At 42.2% G+C, this 21,780-nt stretch overlaps 2 protein-coding genes across 4 annotated transcripts in view; one reads left to right on the forward strand and one right to left on the reverse strand.

The window, feature by feature from the left end:
* The window catches only part of LOC127518799 (coiled-coil domain-containing protein 148-like), a 139,096-nt gene extending 136,214 nt beyond the window's left edge, over nucleotides 1–2,882 (reverse strand). Inside the window, exons 1-2 of one of the 2 annotated variants that reach the window (XM_051905961.1) lie at nucleotides 2,813–2,882; nucleotides 2,019–2,073 (exon numbers count right to left, since the gene is read on the reverse strand). In XM_051905961.1, coding sequence (XP_051761921.1) covers nucleotides 2,019–2,073 — 55 coding nt within the window. In that variant the 5' untranslated portion in view covers nucleotides 2,813–2,882. The remainder of the gene's footprint in view (nucleotides 1–2,018; nucleotides 2,074–2,812) is intronic. The other variant, XM_051905959.1, reaches the window with a different exon arrangement.
* A 130-nt stretch (nucleotides 2,883–3,012) lies between these two features.
* Nucleotides 3,013–21,780, forward strand: part of LOC127518793 (plakophilin-4-like) — a 263,494-nt gene continuing 244,726 nt past the window's right edge. The window contains exon 1 of one of the 2 annotated variants that reach the window (XM_051905907.1): nucleotides 3,013–3,175. Coding sequence is in view for 1 of the 2 variants with exons in the window: in XM_051905908.1 (XP_051761868.1) it covers nucleotides 3,090–3,175 (86 nt within the window). In the remaining variant the exon portion in view is untranslated. The remainder of the gene's footprint in view (nucleotides 3,176–21,780) is intronic. The other variant, XM_051905908.1, reaches the window with a different exon arrangement.

Genomic DNA, 21,780 nt, shown 5'->3' on the forward strand with positions numbered 1-21,780 from the left:
ATGCACTGTTACTTCATCCTCTATATTAGACAGCAACTTGTCTTTCGAAAATCAAATTTCATTTGTTCCCTCCCGGAAGGCGCGTCCTCGCACCGTGGATGGCACAACCGGGGAGGGGGGGTGGGTGCCCTGGAGACCTACTGGCAGGTGAGGGTGGATGTACAGACGGGTAAGGAGGTCTCCAGGGCAGGTCCAGGGACTCTAGCCACGGCGGGTCAGGTGCCTCGGGCAGCCACGGCGGGTCAGGTGCCTCGGGCAGCCACGGCGGGTCAGGTGCCTCGGGCAGCCACGGCGGGTCAGGTGCCTCGGGCAGCCACGGCGGGTCAGGTGCCTCGGGCAGCCACGGCGGGTCAGGTGCCTCGGGCAGCCACGGCGGGTCAGGTGCCTCGGGCAGCCACGGCGGGTCAGGTGCCTCGGGCAGCCACGGCGGGTCAGGTGCCTCGGGCAGCCACGGCGGGTCAGGTGCCTCGGGCAGCCACGGCAGTTCGGAAGCCTCACAACGGCAAGGCGGGTCAGGAGTGTCGGGCAGCCATGGCAGTTCGGAAGCCTTGGAACGCCAAGGCGGGTCAGGAGTGTCGAGCAGCCATGGCAGTTCGGAAGCCTTGGAACGCCAAGGCTGGTCAGGAGTGTCGAGCAGCCATGGCAGTTCGGAAGCCTTGGAACGCCAAGGCTGGTCAGGAGTGTCGAGCAGCCATGGCAGTTTGGAAGCCCCACCCACAAATTCCCCACCCTCAGGTATATATATGGACACCGGCGGAGCGGCCATCTTGTCCGTAGACACCGGCGGAGCCGCCATCTTGCCCGCAGACACCGGCGGAGCCGCCATCTTGCCCGCAGACACCGGCGGAGCCGCCATCTAGTCCGTAGACACTGGCGAACCTGAGTACGTAGCGACCGGCGAACTTGAGTGCGTAGCGACCGGCGAACTTGAGTGCGTAGCGACCGGCGAACTTGAGTGCGTAGCGACCGGCGAACTTGAGTGCGTAGCGACCGGCGGGCTTGAGTACGAAGCGACCGGCGGGCTTGAGTGCGAAGTGGCTGACTTTGGGCGATCAGCGGAGACATGACGTGACTCTGGGCGATCAGAGTTAACAAGACCTCACAAAGTGTATGTGGATGTGAGTGGCTTAAATAGTCCAGGTAATGTGCTGCAGCTGGGTGTGGTGATTACTGATTGGTAGAGTGAGTGCAGGTGATAACCAGGGAGGATTGTGGGAAATGGAGTCCGGGAATGACTGGAACCGTGACACACATATTGTTGCAATAGTGTGTTTATTGTCTTCACGTTTCATCAGTCAAAACGTTTCTGCTTTTCAATCGGCTACAGCGATAGCTGGATACCTTTGTCCATATATTTCCTGGAACGTCAGCTGCATCAGAAATCGCATAGGCCTACTTCCCTACTATATAGTAGGCAAAAAACGGTATGTGACAAAAGAAGTATATCTGTATGCACAGTACTCATAAAAGTGTAGGCAAAAAGTAACCGGATAACCTACTACTTCCGGAGAGATTCAGAAGCCTGCATATGATGGACACTTTACTATCCCACGAGGCCACAGGAGAGAATTTGTGAATGGCAGTGTAGTGACGCAACAATGTTGTCTCTTTGAATTTAAACCTATATTAAACCTATATTTATATGTTTGTACATTGGCCTGTGAAAAACTCTACATGAACAAATTTGCCCAAAAAAATCAGGGGGAATTTACATTTTATTAAAAGTTCTGGGGACACGCAGGGAGGGAAAGCTAATGTTATTTTGATTCAACATTACAAGGGCACATGCATTAAAAACAAACAATGATGTATAAATCATTCATATATATATATATATATATATGAATGATTTTAAATATATATTATATATGAATGATTTTGGGCAAATATATATATATATATATATATATATATATATATATATATATATACACGAATGATTTATATACATCATTGTTTGTTTTTAATATATTTATATATATAAACTTTTTTGTCAATTTTGATCACAGCTGCCCTACCTTTATCTTCAGAGCAGTGGTTTGTGATGAAGGTACAACAATCTCTGCTACACATCTGTTAATAATTCAGGAAAAAAGGTAAATATGATTCCAAATATAGGACTTTGTATAAATGTAAACAATGTTATTCATATAACAGGTTTAAAAGACAATATTTAGTTATATTATTGATTTAAATGCACAGACACTATCACAAAAATTTTGAACTGATTTAGTTTATCTGAATCAACACTGACTGTATAGCTGAATAATGACATTACTGTAGAGCTGCTTATAGCTGAATTTAACTTGTTTCATAATTGATCGACTTTGCAACATTGATTCAATTATTGAACTGAACTGAAACAATATTGAACTAAACTTAGCTAAAAACAATTACAGATATTGCGCTGCAAACATCAATAACAGCTTTAATTTGTCAACACTGGCAAATCAACGGCCACTAGCCGTGGATTATCCCTTGCATAATACATACCGCAATATTCCATAAAAGTACGAATTGTAAATTTTGATTTAATTCTAACTTTAGCAAAATATAATTTACAGTGGTGAAATCCGATGAGCTTTACACATACAGCCTTATCTTATGAGGTCTTATCTACGATGTCACTCATTTACATTACAGGTTAGACATAGCTTACATAGAAATTATGTAGATCTAATTAAACATCTTCAAATCTTTGTAGACATTTGCAGAGATTCTTCGTAACTAATAAAAAGAAGAAAATATCTTCAAACAGCACACCTCTAAAAGCCCTAACACAGAATAAACGCTTATTAAAAACATGATTTACCTTAATAATGGTTCTGTTGCAAAAACTGTTATTTGTGTATCCAGTGTAACCACGGAAACAGTTTTCTTCCTTCCTATTGGCCAGAGCCTCTCTACATGGCTCTGACCCAACCAAGCTTCCGTTCTACAGGGTGTGAGCCAATGGCGAGCGGGGGCCTAAATTCCAGGGTGCGCTGACGTCATGCGTATTCCTCTTTCCCGGAGTGCTGTGCAGTGCAAGAGGGGAGGACAGTTTCGTCGAACTCCTGGAGTATGACAGTGGTTCAGGGAACTGACGAATGAGCTCCTTCAGTGGGAAATATTTCGTTTCGATGAGTTCTTATTATTTAAACATATCGGCTGGATTAAACGAGTGCTCCGAAAGGTAATGATAATTAATTATTAGTAGTATTTTTGCGACTTTATTTAACGTTGCAAGTTTGAGCTGGCTTATGACTGGAGTTTGGCAAAGAAATACGAGTTTAAACTACAGTTTTCTGACATGAAAAGTTTTTTTTTTTTGTTTGTTTTTTTTACTGTTGCAGAGGGAGATAAATGCATGTGGAGGAGGATATCAAGTTAGTACTTACTTAATCTGTCTCCTTAAAATAGCTACGTTATCTCGCACGCAGACCTTACTAAGAGGATTCGTGCAGTACTAGATGCGTCTGTTCTGTACTTATCACAGTTAGGGAACACGTATTAGTGGGTATAATACGTGTTTGCTGAAGGTGAGTGGAGGGCTTTATTGAGAAGAGACAGGTGAGTAGCGCGCAGGAATTCCAGGAATGCGAGATTGTCAGGGGCGGAGTTAATACACTTAATTCTTTTTCTGTGGTATTGATCATATGACGTGATCCTGAATTGTGATGCATGGTGATCTCTTCAGGAAGTTTCTGGTTGTAATGTAGTATATTCCAGACTAATCTTTATAAATTTCGTTGTTCTGCTGTACACAAAGGAAGACATTTGGAAGAATGTTTGTAACCAAGCAAATCTTGCCCCTCATTGACCGCAATAGTATTTTTTCCCTGCTATAGTAGTCAATGGGGGGCGAGATCTGCTTGGATACAAATATTCTTCCAAATATCTCCCCTTGTGTACAGTAGAACAAAGAAATTTATACAGGTTTGGAACAATTTGAAGGGGAGTAAATGATGGCAGAATTTTCATTTTTGGATGAACTATCCCTTTAAAGGGGTGGTTGATTATGATTTCACTTTTGTAACTTTAGTTAGTGTGTGATGTTGCTTTTAGAGCATAAACAACGTCTGCAAAGTTACAATGCTCAAAGTTCAATGCAAAGTTAGATATCTTCTTTTAAAGAAATCGCTGTTTAAGGACAACAGCAAACGGCTGGTCGGGACTACAACAAGCTTCTTCCTGGGTTAAACATTTACAGTTTAACCCAGAATTTAATACAGAATTTCGTAGTAAAATTGACAGAATTTAAAAGCTGAGACTTTGTTTCATATCATATTCATATCAAGTAACCTGTCTTGTCTGTCGGCACGTTGTCTTTGTCCTCTTAATTTCTTAGTTTCTGCATGTTCTAACAAGTAATAGTTTGTGTTTTCTGGCTTTGATGACGTGTATCTTCAGCACAGTTTGCTGTGCAGGCTGCAATATTAATAATATTACATGTTTTTCTTGTCTCTTAGAAATGCACATTTGACAGTAGCTTGAGTTGACAATAGCAGTAGCTTGAGTTGGGAAGCAGATGTAAATTTATGTTCATTAACAAAAACAGTAACAACTGTAAAAATTGTAACAACCTAATTTTTATAGGGTAAAATTTATATAGTCTGTTTAAGTTCCGACTCTACTTTTATTAAAATTAACCATTGATCATCCATAGTATACATACATTTAGATCATCATAACCACTGGTAAAACCATGCAAATAGCACTATAATGCTATAATGCTAAATAGTAACTATAATGTTTCTATGATAAGACATTTATAAAGACACTTTTAGTATTAAAACAAATGCACCACAATACCATGGTGCAGTTCTGGAGCGGTCTGGAAATCTGGAGTACCGCAGCTTTACATTGATAACTGGTACATTATTTGGCTGCACAGCAGCTCTTAAAAGAATAGTGTCAATGCAGGCAGATCAAACCACTGTTGAATATCAAATGTCAAGTCAAATGTCAAGTGTCCCCAACTAAGCAAGCTAAAGGCGACAGCGGCAAGGAACCCAAACTCCATCAGGTGACATCAGGTGGCAGACAAGTGGCAAATAGGTGTTTAAATGGAGAAAAAAACCTTGGGAGAAACCAGGCTTAGTCGGGGGGCCAGTTCTCCTCTGGCCAACAGTGCTTTGTTACGATTCAGGTAGCTATCATAAGTCCGACAGGATCGCAACATTCAAAGTATTAATTCCAGTTCCATCCAATTGAGGATCGTATTCATCACGGCGGTATGGACGGTTGTTGAGGAACTGTGTCGTGTCTGTCGTGTCGATGAGGCCCTCACAGTGGATGATCTAGTTGACTCAATCTCTGCTGATACTTCAGGGCTGCGTTGTGGTCGTGTCAAGGCGCAGGTCCTTGGTCTCACCTGGATACGGCCCGGATCCGGTTGACTACGGTGAACCTCGGGATAACCAGAAAGACTAATATTAGCGTAGATGCCATTTTTCTTCTGATGTAACGAGTACATCAGGTGTTATAGGAAGTGTTCCCGGTTCCGGCTGACCTAATTTATGCAGCCTAATAATCCTTTAACAGATTTGAAAATATAAATTGGTAATGTGTTATGTGTATGCCAGGTTAAAGAAATGCGTTTTTAGTCTAGATTTAAACTGACAGAGTGTGTCTGCTTCCCGAACAATGCTAGGAAGATTGTTCCAGAGTTTAGGTGCCAAATAGGAGAAGGATATACCGCCTGCGGTTGATTTTGATATCCTAGGTATTATCAGCTGGCCTGAATTCTGAGATCGCAATAGACGTGAAGGACTATAATGAATTAGGAGCTCGCTCAGGTACTGGGGAGCTAAACCATTTAGTGCTTTGTAAGTAATTAGCAAGATTTTAAAATCTATACGATGTGTATGTCTGTTATGTCTGTTCACTTTTCAGAGTGCCGTCAGTCAAATCTATTTCACTTGGTCATTCAGAGCCACTATTTTCACCCCAGTGTTGTTGTTAAATATTAAATTGTATGCAGTAATATCATAGTGTAAATGATTATTTATTAAAATTAAATGGATTCCACCTTATTGGGACTATAAAACCCTCCCTAACCCCTAACTGATAAACACTTTATTATTAAACACACATTAGACACTTTATTTCCACTTTTTAGAATATTTCTTTTATTTTTATTGAAAATAAATGCCTTTCCGATCTGATATGTGATGGATAAAAAGGGAGTAGAGCAAGTTCGAATCTCGGGTTGATTTGCGTCAAAACTCCCTACTCCCTACACCTACACTATTGCCACTATAATCAATCTGGTGTCTTCCATAATTTTCTCTGGTCCAACCAGACATCAGTTAGTGTAAATAGCAAATATGGGCAAATAGACACTCCATTAATTAAAAGGCACCCGAATAAAGGAAGTGGCATCGAGACCAATCAGCAAGTAAATGCGTCTATTCTAGAAGCTAAGCTTGCGCTATGCTGCCGTTTGAGCCGAGCAAATAAATGGTCCATGTGGCATGGTTCAAATGAGTGTTTCGTTCTGCTTCTGGCACATAAACATTGTACTGAACATTTATTAAACTGTTGGTATAATTTTATCGAGGAAAATTAAATTGCGTTAATTATCGTTATCATTTTATCAGCCAGCCCTACATTGCATAATTTGTTTTCATAGCCTTTATATTGCACATTGTTTGAAGGACAACATTGGGCATGATGTGTAATAACATTATGTTTTTTAAATTTTGGATTTAAATTAATATTTTTTTGGTAAAATATTATTTATTAATAATATATATATATATATATATATATATATATATATATAATATTCATTCAGGTGCTGGTCATATAATTAGAATATCATCAAAAAGTTGATTTATTTCACTAATTCCATTCAAAAAGTGAAACTTGTATATTATATTCATTCATTACACACAGACTGATATGTTTCAAATGTTTATTTCTTTTAATTTTGATGATTATAACTGACAACTAAGGAAAAACCCAAATTCAGTATCTCAGAAAATTAGAATATTACTTAAGACCAATACAAAGAAAGGATTTTTAGAAATCTTGGCCAACTGAAAAGTGAAAAGTATGAACATAAAAAGTATGAGCATGTACAGCACTCAATACTTAGTTGGGGCTCCTTTAGCCTGAATTACTGCAGCAATGCGGCGTGGCATGGAGTCGATCAGTCTGTGGCACTGCTCAGGTGTTATAAGAGCCCAGGTTGCTCTGATAGTGGCCTTCAGCTCTTCTGCATTATTGGGTCTGGCATATCGCATCTTCCTCTTCACAATACCCCATAGATTTTCTATGGGGTTAAGGTCAGGCGAGTTTGCTGGCCAATTAAGAACAGGGATACCATGGTCCTTAAACCAGGTACTGGTAGCTTTGGCACTGTGTGCAGGTGCCAAGTCCTGTTGGAAAATGAAATCTGCATCTCCAAAAAGTTGGTCAGCAGCAGGAAGCATGAAGTGCTCTAAAACTTCCTGGTATACGGCTGCGTTGACCTTGGACCTCAGAAAACACAGTGGACCAACACCAGCAGATGACATGGCACCCCAAACCATCACTGACTGTGGAAACTTTACACTGGACCTCAAGCAACGTGGATTGTGTGCCTCTCCTCTCTTCCTCCAGACTCTGGGACCCTGATTGCAAAATTTACTTTCATCAGAGAACATAACTTTGGACCACTCAGCAGCAGTCCAGTCCTTTTTGTCTTTAGCCCAGGCGAGATGCTTCTGACGTCTGTTTCACAATCCTCTCCAAGGTGCGGTTATCCCTATTGCTTGTACACTTTTTTTCTACCACATCTTTTCCTTCCCTTCGCCTCTCTATTAATGTGCCTGGACACAGAGCTTTTTGCAGTGACCTTTTGTGTCTTGCCCTCCTTGTGCAAGGTGTCAATGGTCGTCTTTTTCTGTCAAGTCAGCAGTCTTCCCCATGATTGTGTAGCCTACAGAACTAGACTAAGAGACCATTTAAAGGCCTTTGCAGGTGTTTTGAGTTAATTAGCTGATTAGAGTGTGGCACCAGGTGTCTTCAATATTGAACCTTTTCACAATATTCTAATTTTCTGAGATACTGAGTTTGGGATTTTCCTTAGTTGTCAGTTATAATCATCAAAGGAAAAAGAAATAAACATTTGAAATATATCAGTCTGTGTGTAATGAATGAATATAATATACAAGTTTCACTTTTTGAATGGAATTAGTGAAATAAATCAACTTTTTGATGATATTCTAATTATATGACCAGCACCTGTGTGTGTGTGTGTGTGTGTGTGTGTGTATATATATATATATAAAATTTTCATTTTCATCAATTTGTTGATTATTAAAATAATCATTAGCTGCAGCCCTAACTGCCAGCATTTTTGATGATATTCACAAAATTTTCATGGCCACCAGAATATCTGTTGTATGTAAACAGTAAATATTTCAGAAGAAAGAACAGAGCCTCTACTTTTAAACAAAAATACATTTTATTATAGCTTTCGATCGGGGCAGGCAGATATCAATCAAAAGTCCAGTAAACAATAAACAGTCCAAGGGCAGGCAGCAGAGAATCGTAAACGGGGAATAAACTGGGTCGATAACAGGCAGACAATCAGAATAGTAAACGCTCAGAAATGCACACCGTAGCAATACAAGACCTCACAAAGATAGAGAGGTTGAGAGCGTCTTAAATAGTCCAGATAATGCGTGGCAACTGGAGGTGGCGATTAGCGCCAAGGTACGGGGCTTATGGGAAATGTAGTGAGTGTAAGTGAATGTGTGAGTGTCAGTATTCTGGTGATGGCGCCCTCTGATGGCCAGAGGAGGGAATCACGGAGTTCGTCTCTGTGACAGAAACCACCACCCCCCCACCCCCCCGCGAGCGACTCCTGGCGCGGGGAAGCAACCGACGTCGAGGTCTCCCATGTGGTCGAGGGGCCGGTTTCTCTGGGTGGTTTTGGTGGAACTCTTCCACAAGGTTGGGGTCTAGGATATCATCCGCGTTGACCCATGAGCGCTCCTCAGGACCGTACCCCTCCCAATAGACCAGATACTGGAGCATTCTTCCTCGACGTCTAGAGTCCAGCAGTTCGTGGACCCGATAGGCCTCCTCGCCTTCCACCATGATGGGTAGGGGACCCTGCTCACCGGACACCTCCTCTCCCTCCTCGCGGGGGCCATCAGCAGGCTTGAGCAGTGATACATGCAAAGTGGGAGAGATACAGAAATGATTAGGTAAGGCAAGACGGAATGAAACAGGTGTAATTTGACGTGTTATTTGAAATGGACCTACGTACCTTGGGCTAAGTTTCTTGCAAGGGAGTTTGAGACGCAAGTCTCGGGTTGACAGCCACACCCACTGACCAGGCTGGTATTCTGGACCAGGACGACGATGACGATCAGCTTGTTCTCTGAAACGGCGGACAGCACGTTGGAGGTGGGTATGAGCTCGGTTCCACGTGGCTTCACTCCTGTTCATCCAGTCGTTGACTGCCGGTACATCAGTGGGCTCACCTGACCAGGGGAAGAGAGGTGGTTGGAAACCAAGGACACATTGGAAGGGAGTTAATCCTGTGGCTTCTTTACGTATGGAATTCTGAGCGTATTCTTGCCCACATCAGGTACCGGGCCCAGTCATTTTGATGCTGGCTGCAGTAGGAATGAAGGAAGCGTGTAAGTTCTTGGTTAAGGCGTTCAATTTGTCCATTGGACTGTGGTTGGTACCCGGAAGTGAGGCTGACGTTGATATTAAGGGCTTGGCAGAAGGATGACCAGTGGCGAGAGGTGAACTGTGGTCCCCGGTCCGAAACTATATCTACTGGGAGGCCGTAGATCCGAAATACCCAGTTGCAGAGGTGTTCAGCGGTTTGCATGGCGGTTGGTAGTTTAGACAGAGGAATGAGGCGGCAGGCTTTGGAGAAACGGTCTATGACAGTAAGTATAGTTGTGAAGTTGTTGGAAGGTGGAAGGTCGGTGACGAAGTCTATAGCTATGTGGGACCAGGGTCGTTGAGGCAGAGGTAGAGGCTGTAGAAGGCCAGTGGGAACTTGATGTGAGGGTTTGTGCATGTTGCAGATGAATTGAGTGGTGTCTTTGATAAGAGTCGGCCACCAAAACCGGTTCTGAAGAAGTTGGATTGTGGCTGTGATGCCTGGATGACCTGAGGCTGGTAAGCTGTGGACTTGTTCCATGACACGGAGGTGGAAGGGTTCAGGGACAACGACTTTCTCTGGTGGACATTCGGGAGGAATTTGGACTTGAGCATTTGCCTGTTCTAATTCAGTAATGATATCCCACTAGATGGGAGCAACCACAAGCGTTGATGGAATTATGGTTTCAGGTTGTTGGTCCACTTGTTCTCCCTCATACTGCCTGGAGAGGGCGTCAGCTTTTGTATTCTTTGAGCCGGGGCGGTAGGTTACAGTGAAGTTAAAGTGAGAGAAGAAGAGTGACCAACGAGCTTGTCTGGGGTTGAGTCTCTTGGCAGTTCTGAGGTATTCAAGGTTCTTGTGGTCTGTGAGTACAACGAAAGGATGTGTGGCTCCCTCCAGCCAGTGACGCCATTCTTCGAACGCAGCCTTCATAGCCAGCAATTTGCAATCACCCACATCATAATTCTCTGCTGCGTTGAGCTTTCGGGAGTGATTAGCACATGGATATAGCTTCGGAGGGTTACCTTGTCTCTGTGAGAGGATGGCCCCGAGGCCAGAATTGGAAGCGTCAACCTCGACCACGAATGGGATGTCTGGATCTGGATGACGTAATATGGGGGCTGTAGTGAAGCGCTCCTTCAGTGATTGGAAGGCTTGGACGGCTGAAGGTGACCAGGTGAGACGATGATGTCCTTTCTTAACCATACTCATCAACGGACTGGCTATCGTGCTGAAGTCTCTTATGAAGCGACGGTAGAAGTTGGAGAAACCCAGGAATCGCTGTAGCTCTTTGAGTGTTGTAGGTTGAGGCCAGTTAAGAACGGTAGTTACCTTCTTCTCATCCATTGCGACCCCTTCTGGGCTGATGATGTACCCCAGGAAGGCGGTGGAAGTCTGGTGAAACTCGCACTTTTCTGCTTTGGCATATAGCTGGTGTTTGATGAGTCTTTGGAGTACAGCACGGACCTGCTGGATGTGTTCTTCGAGGGTATCGGAGTAGATCAGTATATCATCGATGTAAACTATTACAAACTTGTTCAACATGTCCCTGAAGACGTCGTTTATGAAGGCCTGGAAGACAGACGGACTGTTGACTAGCCCGAACGGCATAACAAGGTATTTATAGTGCCCAGTAGCAGTAGAGAAAGCAGTCTTCCACTCATCTCCTTCTCGTATGCGGATGAGGTTGTAAGCACTGCGGAGATCGAGTTTGGTGAAGAACTTAGCGGTGCGTAGTTGTTCTAGAGCTGCAGGTACCAGGGGTGGTGGGTATCTGAACTTGATGGTTATGTCATTTAAACCTCGATAGTCAATGCAGGGCCGAGAAAGGAGACAGGGGAGACAAACAACTGAGGTGACATGCTTCGCTCCAGTGTGTGATTTGGCCATCTCTCCAGGAGATCTGCGGGTTATGGTTGCCTAGCCAGGGTAGTCCCAAGATGACAGATGTTGATGTGGGTAGGATGTAGAACTGGATGGTTTCTGTGTGAAGCACACCTGTCCTCATGATGAGCTGTTGGGTGAGAGCTGTGATACGTCCGGCGCCCAGTGGACGGCCGTCTATCGCCTCCAGTGTTAGAGAGGAAGAGCATTCAATTAAAGCAATGCGATGGAGTTGAGCAAAGCCTTGGTACATGAAGTTACCCGCAGCACCTGAGTCCAGTAATGCAGTTGTCGTAATTTGTTGATTATTAACTGTGAGAGTAATGTGTACTGTAACACACGTCTGGATCTGGTTTCTGGTTAATAGCACTCACCGGCCTCGGCTTCTCTGGACTGGGATGGACAGGACAGGTATTTCTCATATGACCGGGGTGACCACAGTATAAACAGAGACGTTGTATAATTCTTCGATTCAAATGAAGGAAAGGCAGATCCATCCTCCCTCCATACTGCCGTAATCCATTCCAAAGCTTTACCAGTAAACAGTGAGCAGACAAAAGTGATCTTCCCTGCCTCAGTGGTGTATAAAGCAGGTTGCTGATTGATAAAGAGAGAGCATTGCAATATAAATCCCTTACATTTAGCTGGATCACCGTCAAACTTCTCGGGAAGCAACAGGTGGGGGTTCCCCTGAGACGGCGTCTCTGCCGCGTGTGTTATGGCGGCCGCAGCAGGTGGTGGTGGCGCCGCGGGAACAGTGGTGTGCAGATTCTGCAAGGCTTTCACCAGCTCCTCCGTGAGAGAGGTGAGACTGTTCAACTGGTGCTGATGGGCGGCGAGTTGGCTGGCCTGAGCTGACATCGTACCACACAGATGAGAAAAAGCTGCTGGATCTTGGGTTGGCGAGGTCTTCTGTAACGAGTCGTCACATGAAGTGGGATCCATAAGCAGGCCTTTATTTACAGAATACGTGGTCAAACAGGCAGGGGTCAAACAGAGGCAGACGGGTATAGCAGGGAACAGGCAGAATCGTAGTCGTAATACAGGCAGAAGATCGGGGCAGGCAGATATCAATCACAAGTCCAATAAACAATAAGCAGTCCAAGGGCAGGCAGCAGAGAATCGTAAACGGGGAATAAACTGGGTCGATAACAGGCAGACAATCAGAATAGTAAACGCTCAGAAATGCACACCGTAGCAATACAAGGCCTCACAAAGATATAGAGGTTGAGAGCGTCTTAAATAGTCCAGATAATGTATAGCACCTGGAGGTGGCGATTAGCGCCAAGGTACGGGGCTTATGGGAAATGTAGTGAGTGTAAGTGAATGTGTGAGTGTCAGTATTCTGGTGATGGCGCCCTCTGATGGCCAAAGGAGGGAATCACGGAGTTCGTCTCTGTGACAGTACTATAGTAAAAGTATTACTTATTACTTGTAATTGTACCTTGATCATTCATGTTAGTTCATAGTGCATTAAGCAAGGTTAACAGATAAAATAAAAATTAAAACTCAAATTAAAAATGTATTAGTAAATGTTGAAATTAACTAACTAAGAATGAACAATTCTTCTACAGCATTTATTAACCTTAGTTAATGTTACAAATTGAATCTTATTGTAAAGTGTTACCATTTCATATAAATCCAAACAGTCATCCTTAAAGATGGCCATCTTTAAATATCTACGCAAAGGCCTGAGCATTAAAATTACATAAATGTATATTATGTATAGTCTCTCACTTTATGTGCGTCTATTTTAGAACATTTGATGATTATCTAATCAAAATAACAAAATGTATTGCAGTGATTAAAAAAAAAAAATGAAATCGAATGCATTTCTGGTTTGTTTTTGTTTATGGTTCTGTCGGCTGCATGAATATATCAATGTTGAGAAAGTAATCACATCACTAGGCCTATAGCTTTAAATATGCAACTTCATTGGCTTGTTTTTCTCTGCTAATGCAGCATCTATAGTCAACAAATTAATTACTTTATAATGATATGGCAACATGTACTATAGTGTTCTGTATTCATACCATTTTGCCGTTTTGAATACCGTCTGTATTTTAAACGCGCATCTGTGTCAGTTCTCTCCGTGCAGCGCGCAGCCTCGTGTTAAAATAAACACGAGGCGTCAGTGATAGTTTTTATTTCGCCTCTAGAGGCCGCTCTCGTTCTGTGTAATGGCAGCAGACCCTTCTCAGCACTCCTGTTCTTTATAATGACAGCGCATCCTTCTTAACTTCTCCAGCAACAGACGCACCCCTGAAAAACTATCGGTATGGATTTTTGCCGATAACCGATTGTTCCACTAATCAAATATCGGTGCCTATTAATCGGCAAAACCGATGAATCAGTCGACCTCTATTCTTTATCACTCTAACGTGTCAGTAACAATTTGCCCACTGAAAGCTGCGCAGATATATTTAGACAGCGCAACATAAAACGATATAACAAAATGTATATTGATTTTTGTACAAACCCGATTCCAAAAAAGTTGGGACACTGTACAAATTGTGAATAAAAAAGGAATGCAATGATGTGGAAGTTTCAAATTTCAATATTTTATTCAGAATACAACATAGATGACATATCAAATGTTTAAACTGAGAAAATGTATCATTTCAAGGGAAAAATAAGTTGATTTTAAATTTCATGGCATCAACACATCTCAAAGTTGGGACAAGGCCATGTTTACCACTGTGTGGCATCCCCTCTTCTTTTTATAACAGTCTGCAAATGTCTGGGGACTGAGGAGACAAGTTGCTCAAGTTTAGGAATAGGAATGTTGTCCCATTCTTGTCTAATACAGGCTTCTAGTTGCTCAACTGTCTTAGGTCTTCTTTGTCGCATCTTCCTCTTTATGATGCGCCAAATGTTTTCTATGGGTGAAAGATCTGGACTGCAGGCTGGCCATTTCAGTACCCGGATCCTTCTTCTACGCAGCCATGATGTTGTAATTGATGCAGTATGTGGTCTGGCATTGTCATGTTGGAAAATGCAAGGTCTTCCCTGAAAGAGACGACGTCTGGATGGGAGCATATGATGTTCTAGAACTTGGATATACCTTTCAGCATTGATGGTGCCTTTCCAGATGTGTAAGCTGCCCATGCCACACGTACTCATGCAACCCCATACCATCAGAGATGCAGGCTTCTGAACTGAGCGCTGATAAAAATTTGGGTTGTCCTTGTCCTCTTTAGTCCAGATGACATGGCGTCCCAGTTTTCCAAAAAGAACTTCAAATTTTGATTCATCTGACCACAGAGCAGTTTTCCACTTTGCCACAGTCCATTTTAAATGAGCCTTGGCCCAGAGAAAACGCCCGCGCTTCTGGATCATGTTTATATATGGCTTCTTTTTTGACCTATAGAGTTTTAGCCGGCAACGGCGAATGGCACGGTGGATTGTGTTCACCGACAATGTTTTCTGGAAGTATTCCTGAGCCCATGTTGTGATTTCCATTACAGTAGCATTCCTGTATGTGATGCAGTGCCGTCTAAAGGCCCGAACATCACGGGCATCCAGTATGGTTTTCCGGCCTTGACCCTTACGCACAGAGATTGTTCCAGATTCTCTGAATCTTTGGATGATATTATGCACTGTAGATGATGATAACTTCAAACTCTTTGCAATTTTTCTCTGAGAATCTCCTTTCTGATATTGCTCCACTATTTTTTTGCCTGCAGCATTGGGGGAATTGGTGATCCTCTGCCCATCTTGACTTCTGAGAGACACTGCCACTCTGAGAGGCTCTTTTTATACCCAGTCATGGTATAAATGACATGATGACATGATAGCATCAGAGCTTCACAACAGAAGTCCACACGTCACAACAAGAATCCTTTTGTCCTACTGTGGTTAAGACAAAAGGGTGTGATAGGACGAGGGGTGGAACGGTTCAGATTACTCACGGTTCAGTTTTTATCACTGTTTTAGGGTCATGGTTTCGGTACGGTTTCTGTAAAAAATAGGACAATTGTCAAATAAAGATAAAGAAAATAAAAACAAATATAGCTGCAAGCTGCGATGACGGGCCCAAGCCCGGTGGCACCGCCAGCCCAGAGGCTTCAGGAAAACTGTGCACAACGGGCAATAGGCATTTAAAACGGGTAAACATAAAAGGAATATGTCAAAGTCATTTGAATACACCACATTTACAGCTGGTGCCCATATGATCACAAACCACAACAGCCACATCCATGAGATCATTTAAATCCAGATGAATTTCATGTCATAGAATGTCATAGGTCAGTTTCAAATGAGTGCAGAATATCATCCTAATCTTCCATGTCCGTGTTTTTCTCAGACAACTTCTATAAAAATTCCAGAACAATTTACATAGTTATTTGCGCAAATTCAACAGTACTCTGAGAAATGTAATCCAGTCTTAATGCCAGTCTGTGATTGCTGATTTTGTATTATCCTAACACTTCTCTTCATGTGTTTTGACCTCCCTGAGCTATCGTTTGTGCACCAATCTTAAGCACCAAAAGCATGCTTTCATTTAATTTCAATATGTGTGGTATAAAAAATAAAATTATAAAATTAATAAATAGAGCCAAATCACAGAACCTGCAAAGACGATTTTAACATCAGTCTCAGGTAATAGTAAGGTACGTCTAGATTTTTCTGCTCACTTATGCAAGTTTATTTTAAACAGCCACTTTTATAATCATGTAAAATTTACTTAAACAGGGTTTTTTTAATACATTTGAATTATATCAATAAAAAATAATTAATTTAAAAATAATTTTAATTGTAAAAATAATAATTGTAACTCAAACGACATTTAGAAAACTAGTCCTTTCCTAATAACGATATAGTGTCATGGTTCAATTTCAAATGATTGTGAAGTTATCATTTGCAGTTCATCAATAAGTGGGTAATCAGTAAAAGGGTTAAAGACCACTAATCAAGATTGTAACACACACACACACACACACACACACACACACACACACACACACAGACACACACACACACACACACACACACAGACAGAGACCCACACACAGAGACCCCCCCCACCCACACACACACCCTGTAGAGCCCCTCCTCCCCGCCCGTTTCTAAGGCTTTGCCCATGTCTACTGGATGACAGTATTGAAGTGTGTTGAGTTTCATGCAATTTGAAAATTTGGGTTTGGACAGAGAGAGAGAGTCTATGTCTGTGTGTGTGTGTATGTGTGTGTGTGTGTGTGTGTGTGTGTGTGTGTGAAAAATCCACATTCAAACCAAAATATCTGACTTCCTGTTGGTCGGAGCTAATGACTGTATATTAAAAAGTTGTCCGGCTTAATGAGAACAATATGTGTACCAAGTTTGGTGACTGTAGTTTAAACTAACCCCCCACTTTTTTCAAAAGATGGCGCTATAGAGGCCCTCCTCCCTGCCTGTTTCTACGGTTTTGCCCATGTCTACTGGTTGACATCTCTGACGTTTGTATCGAGTTTCATGCAGTTTGAAGCTTGCTAAGCATCACAAAATCATCCAAAATGAATATTAAAGTTTGATGCGTTGCCATGGCAACAGTGTTTGAAATATCACAATTCTTTTCACAGGTCTAAAAAAAAAAAAAAAAAAAAAAAAAAAAGTAAGATGTTAGTCTTGTATGAATCAATACATGATATCACAGGTGTCGGGTAATAATAATTGTAACTCAAACAACTTTTAGAAAAAAAGTTGTGTTCTGCTGTGTATTGACATTACACTGATTAAGTTTGAAACAAATCGGGTAAAAAAAGAGGGTGATCTCAAAGCATTTTGAAAGTGACACGCTTCCTGCTGCCAATTGGTGGCCCCATAACTTTGACTCACAATAGTCACATCCATGTGATCAGCCTCCTATAACGAACACACAGGTGAAGTGTCAAAAAGCAATCAATGTATGCAGACGTTATAACACATTTCCTGTTTCCCTTTTCTCGCCATAAATTCGTTGCCTCACCACGGCCAAACCATTCGAGATATCAAAAATCTGCTCGCAATTTATCATCCTCAGTGTCTTGACTTCAAGCTGACCGAGTTTGGTGGTGATCGGATTAATCGCCTAGGAGGAGTATATCAAATTCCAGAGCATGTGTTTTTCCAAACAACCCATAATAGCAGACTTCCTGTTGAGGTGACGTATAACTTAGAGCATGAAAGTTGTTAGGCCCGATGAGGTCTATATGTGTACTGAGTTTCATACAAATACGTGCAAGCGTGTTTGATATATGGACCAAGTTTTTAGACACCGATCAAGGAGGCGCTGTCGAGCCCCCCTGCCACGCCTGGGTACCAGCTTCTGCCCAGCCCTGATGGCCGACGATTCCGATATGTGTGCAATGTTTCAAGAGTTTTTGAGCATGTGAAGGGTCCCAAAAATGCCTGAATAGTCAAAAAAAAAAATTATCCTAAAGAAAACAATAGGGCCTTCGCCTTGGGCCCTAATAATCCTTAGGGGAACAATAGGGCCTTCGCCTTCGGTTTGGGCCCTAATAATCCTAAAGAAAACAATAGGGCCTTCGCCCTTTACAGGGCTTGGGCCCTAATAATATTCCTTAGGGGAACAATAGGGCCTTTGCCCTTTACAGGGCTTGGGCCCTAAATAATCTAACTACAAGAAACAGCACAAATAAATACATGACAGCTAAGATACAAATAAAATAAACAATGCTTTACAGGTTTTTCAGCTAACAGTAGCTTTTGGGTACAGAAATTGAATAAAATAATGAAATATAAAATAACACTGCACATAAACTTCTTTGAATAATTAAATAAAGATGAAACATTATTTAAGTTACAAAAGCTATTCAGTCAAGAGTGATTTCTTCGTCTTTTGTTGTTTGATTAACATTAAAAACACAGAGCAGGAATATTAGACTGCTGTCTAGGGCTGCACGATTAATCGGAATTTTAATCGCGATAACGATATCTGCTTCTCTCGATTGATTACAAATAATCGTCACGATACTGGCCCGCTCATTATTTATCCTGAAAACGTGTTTTTTCTTTGGGATATGCTTGTGGTTGCCAGATGCAAAGAGCTTAAATCCCCCAAATAGAGCTTTTTCCTTTTAAAGGATTTACTTTCTTCCCAGTGTTTTACTTAATCTGTGCAATCTGGAAACTCTGTGCATGCGCTCCCTCTAAATGCGGAAGAAGCGCTGATGAGCTGGAGTTTAGCGATCTCCACAGCTAAATTCTGCTTCAATGAAAGTGTCATACAGCCAGTCTTTGTTTCTTCACAAGCCACTTGTTCTATTTGTGTGACTAAATCTGCCATGATCAAACCTTCAGTGATGAATTTCAACAAATGCAACACGGATCTCCACCTTACTGTTTGCAGAATGCACTTTTGCAAACTATGTGACAATTTGATCGGGAAAATGAACATAATTTGGAATTATTGGAAATATTAGGAGTTTCGCCGTTTTATCTTTTGAAGTTCCTAAAGGTTTTTACCAGTTTTCATAATGTTAATCAGTTGATCATATCATATCGCCACTGGGACGTTCTAATGCTGCGTTCACACCGAATGCGTCTGGGGCATCTGATTTTCATGTTTAGTCAATGTAAACGTGCGTCTAGACGTCCTGCGGTGCGAATCAAGCGTCTAGCGCGGCGCAAATCGGCCGTTGATGCGCGAATCGAGCGTCTGACGCCCTAGACGCCCCAGTTGAAAAATCTGAACTTTGGCGAAAATTCGCGCCGCGTTAACCAATCAGGAGCTTGCTCTAGTAGTGACGTGACGTAGCGAGCTGAGGCAGAAATCCGAAACAACAATGGAGGACAAAATCATCGTCGCTGTACATCTTCATACTTTTATAGAAACAGGAAAAAAAGAGGATCTTGCTTGAAAGAAAGTGAGTGAGGAGGTTGGACAATCTGGTAAGTTATAAAAAACGGTCTTTACTCAATTTGAGCTATATATATACATATTGAGACTACAAGCTAGCTAAAGCTGGCAAATTGATCTTATTCGCTGTAATTTACAACTATTTTCCTGCTGACGAGTTGTGTTAATTCAGAAGAAGTGTGCAGAAAGAAGTGGAAGAGTCTGGGACACATAAAGGAGCGGGAGAGCCCCTCTCATGACGTGAATTCGCGTCTGTTGTGAAGTCAATTTCACGCGCGAATGAAGTGAGTAAACTCAAAATGTTCAAGCGTCAAACTAGACGCGTCTGACGCGAATTTGACGCGCGATTCACGTTCGGTGTGAATGCAGCATAAAACGCTTAACGTGAAAAAGCTTAACGTGGCTTAATTTACTAAGACAGTGTTATTAACAAACCAAACTTAGTGAACACCATACTAATAAAGCATACTATGTACAGAAAAGCAGATGAGCCCAGAATATGAATGCAACATGTTTAATGAAGCATTTTCCTCCCATAAAGAAAACGCTTAATGTGGCTTAATGTACTAAGACAATGACATTAAAAGACCAAACTTAGTAAACACTATACTATTAAAGCATACTATACAGAAAAATACTTAAGTAAATACTCAGTACATTAAGCCATGTTAAGCGTTTTTCACGTTAAGCATTTTAGAATGGATTTGGGGATCCTCTGCCATTCCTCCTTGCAGATCCTCTCCAGTTCTGTCAGGTTGGATGGTAAACATTGGTGGACAGCCATTTTTAGGTCTCTCCAGAGATGCTCAATTGGGTTTAAGTCAGGGCTCTGGCTGGGCCATTCAAGAACAGTCACGGAGTTGTTGTGAAGCCACTCCTTCGTTATTTTAGCTGTGTGCTTAGGGTCATTGTCTTGTTGGAAGGTAAACCTTCGGCCCAGTCTGAGGTCCTGAGCACTCTGGAGAAGGTTTTTGTCCAGGATATCCCTGTACTTGGCCGCATTCATCTTTCCCTCGATTGCAACCAGTCGTCCTGTCCCTGCAGCTGAAAAACACCCCCACAGCATGATGCTGCCACCACCATGCTTCACTGTTGTGACTGTATTGGACAGGTGATGAGCAGTGCCTGGTTTTCTCCACACATACCGCTTAGAATTAAGGCCAAAAAGTTCTATCTTGGTCTCATCAGACCAGAGAATCTTATTTCTCACCATCTTAGCAAACTCCATGCAGGCTTTCATGTGTCTTGCACTGAGGAGAGGCTTCCGTCGGGCCACTCTGCCATAAAGCCCCGACTGGTGGAGGGCTGCAGTGATGGTTGACTTTCTACAACTTTCTCCCATCTCCCGACTGCATCTCTGGAGCTCAGCCACAGTGATCTTTGGGTTCTTCTTTACCTCTCTCACCAAGGCTCTTCTCCCCCGATAGCTCAGTTTGGCCGGACGGCCAGCTCTAGGAAGGGTTCTGGTCGTCCCAAACGTCTTCCATTTAAGGATTATGGAGGCCACTGTGCTCTTAGGAACCTTAAGTGCAGCAGAATTTTTTTTGTAACCTTGGCCAGATCTGTGCCTTGCCACAATTCTGTCTCTGAGCTCTTCAGGCAGTTCCTTTGACCTCATGATTGTCATTTGCTCTGACATGCACTGTGAGCTGTAAGGTCTTATATAGACAGGTGTGTGGCTTTCCTAATCAAGTCCAATCAGTATAATCAAACACAGCTGGACTCAAATGAAGGTGTAGAACCATCTCAAGGATGATCAGAAGAAATGGACAGCACCTGAGTTAAATATATGAGTGTCACAGCAAAGGGTCTGAATACTTAGGACCATGTGATATTTCAGTTTTTCTTTTTTAATAAATCTGCAAAAATGTCAACAATTCTGTGTTTTTTTTGTCAATATGGGGTGCTGTGTGTACATTAATGAGCAAATGGCTGCAATATAACAAAGAGTGAAAAATTTAAGGGGGTCTGAATACTTTCCGTACCCACTGTATATAAAATCAAAAAGCATCATTCTTTGCTTTACGAATTTGCAGGGCAATCTGAATCTGTGGTTTGTCTCATTTGCAAACGAATTTTGTTCCTTTAAAATCTAATGTGAATACAGATTACAAAGCACTCACCGAAACCATGTGTTTTGTATTGATTTACCATCTAACGAAGTTATCATAGTTGGTTAAATGAAATCGGTGTGCCACCTACACAGGCCTTTTGGGTGAAGTGTAGGTTGGTAAAGAACGTGCAAAATGGTAACTACATAACTACATTACCCTTTTTGATAGAATAATCGTGATAAATAATCGTGATTATGATTTTGAGCAAAATAATCATGATTATCAGTTTAACCATTATCGTGCAGCTCTACTGCTGTCCCTTTAAGACATAATTGAAAGATCCAGTATACTGATACACGTGTTGTCTGTCTCGTTTTTCTCTTGAGACATAACCTACTATG

The sequence above is a fragment of the Ctenopharyngodon idella genome, chromosome 9 (genome assembly GCF_019924925.1).
Source record: "Ctenopharyngodon idella isolate HZGC_01 chromosome 9, HZGC01, whole genome shotgun sequence".
NCBI lineage: Eukaryota > Metazoa > Chordata > Actinopteri > Cypriniformes > Xenocyprididae > Ctenopharyngodon > Ctenopharyngodon idella.